Source organism: Solea solea, chromosome 13 (genome assembly GCF_958295425.1).
Source record: "Solea solea chromosome 13, fSolSol10.1, whole genome shotgun sequence".
NCBI classification, from domain to species: domain Eukaryota; kingdom Metazoa; phylum Chordata; class Actinopteri; order Pleuronectiformes; family Soleidae; genus Solea; species Solea solea.
This window is the reverse complement of record NC_081146.1, coordinates 9,013,697-9,022,576: the sequence shown is the minus strand read 5'-3', so window position 1 is coordinate 9,022,576 and position 8,880 is coordinate 9,013,697. Positions and strand designations below refer to the sequence as shown.

General features: G+C 39.9%; 2 protein-coding genes across 3 annotated transcripts; one reads left to right on the top strand and one right to left on the bottom strand.

Moving 5' to 3' along the window:
- The first annotated feature begins 353 nt into the window (after positions 1 to 353).
- si:ch211-197h24.6 (uncharacterized) lies at positions 354 to 6,455 on the top strand. Of its 2 annotated transcripts, XM_058647528.1 has the most exons (12): positions 354 to 534; positions 726 to 813; positions 2,349 to 2,379; positions 3,340 to 3,417; positions 3,503 to 3,642; positions 3,733 to 3,858; positions 4,135 to 4,180; positions 4,262 to 4,327; positions 4,439 to 4,851; positions 4,951 to 5,055; positions 6,017 to 6,116; positions 6,226 to 6,455. In XM_058647528.1, the coding sequence occupies exons 2-12, from the start codon at positions 742 to 744 to the stop codon at positions 6,267 to 6,269; spliced, it is 1,221 nt and encodes a 406-aa protein (XP_058503511.1). In that variant the 5' UTR covers positions 354 to 534; positions 726 to 741; the 3' UTR covers positions 6,270 to 6,455. The 2 variants fall into 2 exon arrangements, with proteins under 2 accessions (XP_058503511.1, XP_058503512.1); XM_058647529.1 differs by lacking the exons at positions 354 to 534; positions 2,349 to 2,379.
- Position 6,456: 1 nt separating this feature from the next.
- Positions 6,457 to 8,843, bottom strand: rbm12ba (RNA binding motif protein 12Ba). The gene is made up of 2 exons (XM_058647526.1): positions 8,688 to 8,843; positions 6,457 to 8,556 (listed from the first exon to the last, which is right to left on the bottom strand). The coding sequence occupies exon 2, from the start codon at positions 8,526 to 8,528 to the stop codon at positions 6,828 to 6,830; it is 1,701 nt and encodes a 566-aa protein (XP_058503509.1). The 5' UTR covers positions 8,529 to 8,556; positions 8,688 to 8,843; the 3' UTR covers positions 6,457 to 6,827.
- Between the last annotated feature and the right edge of the window lie 37 nt (positions 8,844 to 8,880).

The following is an 8,880-nucleotide window of genomic DNA, read 5'->3' as shown; positions in this document are numbered from 1 at the left end:
CTGGGACACAGCAAAGCGGAGCATTACCGCGACGGAGGTAATCAGCCTATTTCACATTTAAGTTGTTTTTCCAAAAAAACAACATACTATATGATGAATTTGTAGTTTAAACGAATAAAATCCAAAGCAGTTGTTGCCAAGAGTCCCGGGAAACTTAAAATACTAAAAACGATATACTTTGCTCTCACGGTGGACTCGGGTGTTTAAAACGAACGCACTACATAGTTGTTTACATTTGCGCCTTAGCAATATTATTATTATATTTGCATTACTACTCATTTTAACATATGATACTGTGCCAGAAAATGTGACCATGTTAATTTTCTTTAATAGAATATGATTTTTTCTGGTAAAATTAAAATTTTAAAATTACAGCCCTTTCATACCGGCAGAAGCACAGCTACCCTCACATTTTACCATCACTTTCATTTGTAGAGACCGTGCTCACAGTGTTGTTTGTTCTTTAATCCTGTTTTGAACCGTTCTTGTACTTTGAGCTCCGAAGACCTTGTAGGTTCATCGGAATATACCTTGGTAAGTTACTGTAAATACTATGTTATTTCAAACAGAGACAGTCTAGTACAGACTGTAGCCGTACACTAGCGTGAAACCAACACCATGTAGCATCAGGCTACGCTGGGCCTAACAAGACACGAAACAGTGCAAGTCAAAAATAATAAAGTATGCTAAAGGAAATTGATTTATGAGTTCATTTTATCCCACAGTGGATAATCTGAGGAGATGGAGCCCCAGGATTCGATGACACAGGTTCAGCCCCACAGACAGGGGCCGCCGCAAGCTCAGCGGAGGAAGGTAAGTGAAGCTACAGCGTAAATACCGCAGACAGGGTAGGTAATAATAGGTTAATACGTGTACTGGGTCATGCTGACCACCACAATAGGGAAACCTATGATTTCCCTTTCAAACGTTGACTTTTTATTGAAACCGATCACTGACTGAGGTGATGCCTGATGGAGAGCCAGGCTGCAGCTGTCCCCGGCAGGCGGGCTTACATGCCAGCCTCTGTGCTCTCAGGGCTGGGTGTATTTACACTCATGCCTCTGGAGACCCTCTCCGTGGACCAGGCCTCTCATGTGCAGCAGTTTTGGTTTTTAAAGAACTGTCATAGCTTTTTAGTTCTTTGGCTATAAATTTGCCTTTGGTTTTCTGAACCGGAAATCGAGGGCTTGTTTTTTTTTTTAACAATGTGGCCATGGATACTTTAACCATTATCCCATGACAAGTTACTCATCTTTTATTTCTGAGTGCTGTCATGCGTTGAATTAGTCTGTTTTCGTAATTTTTAATAATCATTATTTCATACTTTGAGTCTGAGAATGAATTAAAATTAAATCAATTAACCAACTATTATTTATTTATGTAAGTGTACACATCCTTGTTCTTTAAAACTTGACAAATGCTGCTATGTGCCCTTAAACGTTTTATTTGTAGTTAATTTGACGCAGTTTAATAATTTTCTATCACCGTTTCATAGTTTAAACATTTGTTTTCATTTATAATTTAAGTAGTACTCTAAAAATGCAGTGTGTTTCAACAAATGTTTATACATGTTTAGCATGTGTCTAGCATGTAGCTTCATTGTTTGTAAATAAGCAGTTACTTGCATTGTTACGTGAATTAGTTCCAAAACAGTGTGTTAATGCTGTTGTTACCTTTGAAAATCAATGAAAACACTACTCAAACAAGGAGGGCGGTTAAAATTTCAGTTAAAGTCATATACATCTAAACGTATCATGCATTTTTCTACTACAAAGGGGCATTGTTGAGAGCTGTTTTACATCCTAAATTATCAAATTTCAACACACCCCTCAAAGCTCCTTCTGAACACTTGGGTGAATGTTTAGTTGTTCACATCATTTACATTTACTGTTGTCATATGGCTAACACTCAGGAATTCATCAAAACACAGCATACTAGATGTTGTGTGTGATCTCTGTTTCACTTTACTGGAAAAATTACTGAGGTCTTGGTCTTTCTTTGGGGCCTTGGTAGCATATTGGATTTTGTGCGATTGCTTATAATAAATGTATAATATTACCCCTTTTTTTCCTTGATTCTGAGTGATTCTGATCTAAATTCTCATAATACTAATGAGAATTTAGAATCTAATCTTCAGGCTACATTATTTAGAGTAATTTTAAAGATTTGTTCCTGTGGCCTCGGCTGCTTGATGCAGGGGTCATGGAGAATAAGGAAAGTAATGGCTGTATGGCATTGTACGTGTGGCAGACATGGACGAGGAGCTAAGTCCTCTGCAAAGTGTCATCATGTCACTAATGCCTCTATGTGTCTCTCTCCTTATGTGGGTTTATTCCCTCCAATGACAGAGAAAGCAGCGGCAGCATTCTGCTGATATAGGTAAGTCTCGTACACTCAGTGTTATCGCCAGTCTCGGGAGTTGAAGCTTGAGATATTGATTTCCCTGCTTCATGTCATGGGTGGTGGCATATTCACCACTCTTTTGACTCACACTCTCAGAGATAGGGCTGCTGTGGTGCCACCTAATGTTTCAGTCTATGGACATCAGTGTTGGCAGGTTTTCTATGTACAAAATTCAAACTGTCAACATTTAGAAGGTTTTAATATAATAATTTTCAGCAATCTTCAAAATGTCAATCCATTCTCCCAAGAAGTTGCTAGTTTGAAGACCAGCACCACAAATGCACTTAGTCCCTAATGACACCTCGTGTGGTTTTAAAACTAGGACATGCAGAAATGCAACCATATGTCTACCACGGTTGCTGATGTTTTATTGCATATTTTGTGCTGTGGTTGTTGCAGAAACACTGGTTTCTCAAAACATTTTAACACTGCTGAATGCATTTTTTATTCAGTTGCCTGTTTTACACTGGCATGAGTGATAATATGGATTATGACATCATTTCTAAATGTAAGAAATGAAAGAAGAAACCAAATTATTTTAAATGATGCAGGGTATTCCGCACGCATTCTCACATGAACTGCTTCATCAGTGCAACACAGATGTGATATATATCGGTGGCTGGGCACAGTGAGCAGAAATGTGGCGAAAGAGCTCGAGGCCTGCAACCCATTTTGGGCCAAATTGGGGGAACAGCTGTTCCCACTCTTCCCTGAGGAGTTTGGCGTTCTAATGATAACTCAATTAAAAAATACTTGTTTTTTTGTTTGGCCGGCAGTGATTTAGAATAGACATCTCTGGCTACATGATTCTCCCCAAAATTAATGAGGCTCGCTAAACTAGTTACTTTGATGTTTACTTTTTGTGCCTGTTTATGAGTTGTGGAACCATTATTTAAAGTTTGCTTTATGTTGACTGTTTAACTGTTGTTTTCCCAGTGTTCATGAAAGGGACATCCGTCCAGACCTTGCCCACTCTCAGCAAACAGCTGATGAGTGTCAAAGATGCCATCATTGGTAAGCAGAATGGCTATTTCCCTCACATGTGTGTTTCCTTAGTAAGGTATAACTTATGTTCATCACATAACATCCATATCCACAGGCCTTCATTATGTGTGGGAGTACCGAAGCCCCAGTAAATCTGTCCCGCCACACTACCAGTGCAAACTCTGTGCTGTGTCCCGCGTGCAGCATGATATGATTGCACATGTGAGAGGCTGGAAACACAGCTTCAAATATCTGGTGAGCATTTTTAATTTTCCAACTCTGCGTCGAAGACTTAATATTGCAAAATCATTTGAACCATTGCTATTTTTTCCATCTTGTACACAGCAAAAAGCCCACCCTGAGAAGATCACCTGTGAAGAGGCAGAGGCCACGAAAGACCCTGCTGAAAGGAAGAAAGTTAAAGAGGCTGCTGCTGAGGTGGAGCAAATTGAGGGAAGGGGACAACTCAGGGTGAGTTCCTCACCCTTGTGCATCCAGAAATAGTGTGACATTGGCTAGGGATGAAAGTTTGGCGGTATCACATTTTTCAAATTTGCATAGTGCAATTGCAGTATAAAAGTAATTGTAGAACATTTCTATTTTAGTAGATTGGAAGTGAACAGCCCTAATATTCTTTCTGGGCTATAATATTTAGTGAAAAAGTATTTTGTGTCATGATTATGTATTGGAGAATTCTGAGGTAATGGGTAACAAAAAATTTGTTTTTGTTCCTGTTGTGCACTTTAGGTGATCCTTAAGGAGCCTTGTGAAGTACCTGCGTTCAAAGGATTTCGTGAGTCACTCATTAATTATTTGAGTAATGAAGTATTATCTATTTGTTGCTTTTATGAATTGTTGTCTTTTCCTCTCACAGGTTCTGCAATCCCTAAAGTTAAGCCTCCACCACGCCCAGCAATGGGTCCAAAAGCACCACCCTTCCGTAAGTTTTTATAGAGAGTGTGTGCATTTAAAGCATATTCTCTTAAATAGTATGCACGTAAACCCTTGTTATATTCTGCAGTTTTTGTATATGATATTCACTCTTTTGTAGGTTCCAGGATTTTTGACTCACAATTTACAGGGGAGTGTCCTCCTCCAGGTGGCCCTCTCTCTGACTACCCAGCAGTAGAATATGGGGAGCCTGGTTTTGGAGGGTACTCAAACACGGAAGATTTCCATGACTCTGATATAGATCTGAGGCATTATCCAAATGGTATGAACAATCACCCCACTCAGAGTGGAGATGATTTTGGACGAGGTGCTGAAAGACATGGCTATGGAAGGAGTGGACTGATGGAGGAGAACCCCAGCAGAATGTATCCTGATGAATACCACAGTTTTGAAATGGGGACCAATGCAATGTCTAGAATGGACAGACCAATGGAGGAGCCATTGCAAAAGCCAGGCTTAATGGGAGCGGCCCCAGAAATCCAAACCCCACCAAATACACTGCTCAATTACCTGGTATGTGCCTCATTTCTCTTAACTTAAATGTTGATTTATGTTTTAAATTAAATTTTAAATCTGTATTTAAATGTCATAATTTCACAAAATGCTTTTTAGGATACCTTCCGTATAGAGAATGAGAGTGATGCTCAACTCGTGCTGAAGGTGACACAGAAACTAACAGATATACTGATGGAGTACAGACTGAGGAGCGTATCAACGGTATGGAAGAAAACCAATAACCATTGTCAAATGCTTTTCCATTAATGTTATAGATTCTGTACAGTTAACATCACTCTGGCATTTACAGTTTCTTCTTTTATATTATGTGAAAGGGCATTTCAAATGTTTTATTTTGTGATGCATATTGCGGTATTAAAAAATAGAATTCTAACTAGATGTGAACGAACAAGATTGCTGGTTATAAAGTGTTGAATCTCAACATTAAGAGGAGAAAACAAAACAGATCGGTGATTGTTCAACACAGTCGGCTGCACTGCACTGTGTGTGTGTGTCTGACTCTCTGCCCACAGTAAATACAGTTAGAATGTTAGAATTTTGCTTTTCCTTCTCAGAAAGTATTTCGGTTTATGACAGAAAGTTGTTAAATTTCTTGTAGAAAAGTGGCCGGGAGTCTTTAAAGTCGCTAAATATGCACACGGAAAATTCACTAAGCGTAAACGGACATAATTTCCCATTTCTTTCCCCTGGCTCGGGTTCATTCTGTCTCCGATTGTTATTGTATCCGATGTGTTACAGCACATCTCCCAGTCTTGATATATGTACCACAGCTGATGGAGATATTTCCTGAAACGATGCCGTGTTTATGGGGAACCTTTTTGAAAACGTCTTAACGTTTCCGTCTGGATGTGGCCACACATCACTCATCTATGGTGTGGTGTGTGAAGGACAGCATGTGTGTAGGGAGGAGGGGCTGACTGTGAGCTTACAGCTCAGAGAGAGGGTGCAGGGCAAGGAGCTGGTTCAGAGAGATGCTTTTCTCTGCTCTTAAAAAAAAAAAAAAACTTTGTGCGGCCCTATTATGTGAAAACAATAAGTAAATCCTTATTTACATGTGTTGTAAATTTTCAGATTTTCCATTGTCAGATGAAGCTGTTGGAAATGCTGTATTTTGGAAAATGTATACTGTCTCCTATACTAATCAACTTATTTTAAACCACAGGGTTCTAGTTTGAGCAGCTTCACCATGAACTCCACAAGTTTCTCCACCACATCTTCCAGATTGTCAGACCATAGTGACCAATACTCTAATCGCCTATCAGGTACACAAGCACCAATAGTTAATGTTCCCATTTTCAACACCTTGAAAGTCAAAAAGTGTGAAGCATATATCTTTGCGCCACCATTTTAATACATTATGTCTATCTCCAGGTCCATCCAGGTATTCTGGACTTCAATCCAGGTATTTCAAATGATCAGGAGATGTGACGTCAGAATCTTCAAGTCGGTCCCATGTGTGCATCATGACATCCAAGAGTTGATACTATGATTTTATGTTTTTTACTTGTGTACATTGTATACAAAATTCTCATATCTTCTTCAGCTTTAACTTTTTTTGTTCATTCCTCAAGGTCCAGTTCTATTAAACATTGGAAAATGCCGTTTCGGAATGTACATTTATTTATTACAAAGTCTGCAATTTTACAATTTCTTGTAACATACATGTTACATCTTTGATTTGAGCCACAGGTTCAAGGTGGATCCTGTTGGAATACTAGACGCTAAGATAATCACCTTAAATTATGCACTGAAGTTCTTTGTCTCGGTTAACAAAAGAGCAACAAGATGTAACATTTAAAATTGATAGAAAATCCTGAAAGTCATAACACATGGCATGTAAAAGAAATAAAAAAAATTAAGTCAGGTGGTTAATCAGTTAAGCCGATAAACTATAAACAAATGCTTCTGGAAGGGAATGTTCATCAAGATCAGTCAGTTGTAAAGGTTTTGTCAAGATTGAGTTTAACCTTTTTTTAAGCATTTTGTGTGACAATGTCTTCCATCTGCTTGACATTTATAAGAGTAAGTAACACTGGTGCCCCCATGAATTTCTGACCATCGAGTCCATGAGCCAGAGCTGCAAGCTCTTTGGACTTAAACTGAACCACAGCCTCACCAATACTCTTGCCATTAGTGTCACACAATAAAATGATGTTCTCGTTTTTCAGTTTGTTTTTCAAGAAAAGGTTTCTAATGTGATTCTTATTAACATCTGCAGGCAAGTTTCTAACATACAGACATGTGTGTGCAGCCGAGTCCGTCTCTTGTAGAGTCTCAACTGGCTGTGACTTGCTCCTTTGATTTGGGTTCCTCTTTGAGAGTGTTTTAAGACTCCTGAAATGGTTTTCAGCCATCATGTCCCTCATCTTTTCTTTAGTGATGGAAGACACTTCAATGGTGTCGGAGCCCACATGGCAACCTGTGAGGTTCAATGCATAATCATAATCCTCAATGTGGTTAAAAATAAGAAAAGCTGTGTCGGTTCTGTTGCCATTGTGAAGCAGATGAAGTACATTTTTGTGTGCAATGTCATGACACCCAAACAGTTCCTTTATTTCTGTCTTGGTCATCTCTTTGGGTAACTTCCTCGCCATGATAATGTGCTCCATGGTTGGTGTTGATTTAGTGGCTGAGTCACAATCTGGTTTTGATTTTGTTATACACTTATTTAGTGGCTGGTTGACAGAACGCCTCTTAAACTGCAGTGAGGGTTTTTGTACAGCAGTTGCCGTTTCCCTAAGTGGGTTTGGAGGTGGTGTCTCTCTCTTGCCATAATAAGCAAATGGATTTTCACATTCTTGCAGCGCACTGGTCCACATCTTCTCACTTGCTCCTCGTACCTCCACAACAATGGATCCCAGTAACTGCGCGTTAAAACGAAGAGCATCATTTGCGTCCTGTGTGTTTGCAAATTTGACAAGACAGCCATTGTTAAGTCCCAACTTCACATTGACTATGGCTTCCTGTACTGCTAATCCACCGAAAAACTGGCATATGTCCTCTTTTGTAGTCGAGGCTGGCAGACCAAAAAGCCTGACATAACCAGCCTCTGAGTTTTGGCATGGCCCTGGTGTTTTCACCACATCAGGTGTGGCATCAGCCTTCTGGAAATCTACTCTCAGCCCTGCCTCTGGGTTTCCTTTTTCATGGGATGACTGAAGATTTTGAAGGACAGTACAAATCCCAAGAAGAAAGGCAGTATTGGGATCCAGTGAATTCACAGTCTGAATGTCTGCAGAATTTGAATAAAAAGGCTGTGCAAGACGGGGATCAGGTGGTTTTACAGTTGTCAATGGGGGGCTTGCAAGATTGTGATCACAAGTAAATTCTTTCAAAGATGGCATACTGGGATCTGGAGAGAGTTGAGGTCTTTTATGAGTAAGCCTGGTGGTAGAAGATTTCTTCTTCTTCATTATCCTTAACTTTAGTTTGTGCTCCAGCTCGTCCATGCTGCTGATGCGTATGGTCACCATAGTCCCTTTGAGTAATTTACCACTATACCGAGTGGCACGCTGGGCATCTTCTTCAGTAGTAAATGCAATGAACGCCTCTCCTAGACTTCCTCCCAATATCCACACTCCACCTTCAGGTATATGAAGATGTTTAAAGAATTTCCTTATGTCTTCTAGACCTGCCTTCACATTGAGGCCTCGCAATTTTAGGATTATTGTCATTCTCTCATTCCAGGCCGCGTGGCCGTGTCTGTGAAAAAATGAGAGGAATGGTGATCTCGACACGGGTTCCGGCCAAAACAGAGTGCATCAAAGTACAAGGAAAGTATTCAAATCGTTAAAAAGTTATTTTGTCTCCATAAACCACATTCATAAACTTACCACCGCTAGGTTTCAGCGGGCAAAGGCTGAGAAGTCGCTTCTTCGGTTTCTTTCGAGTTTGGTAAAATGCTGTTGGAAACGTTAGCGCTCAGAAACGTGTAACGTCCTGCTGTTAAAGTTTGTGGCGCGCACAGCTCCGCCTTTCCCTCCTTTTATGTTCCTCCTGTTCTTTATATGTAATGGAGGGGCGTTA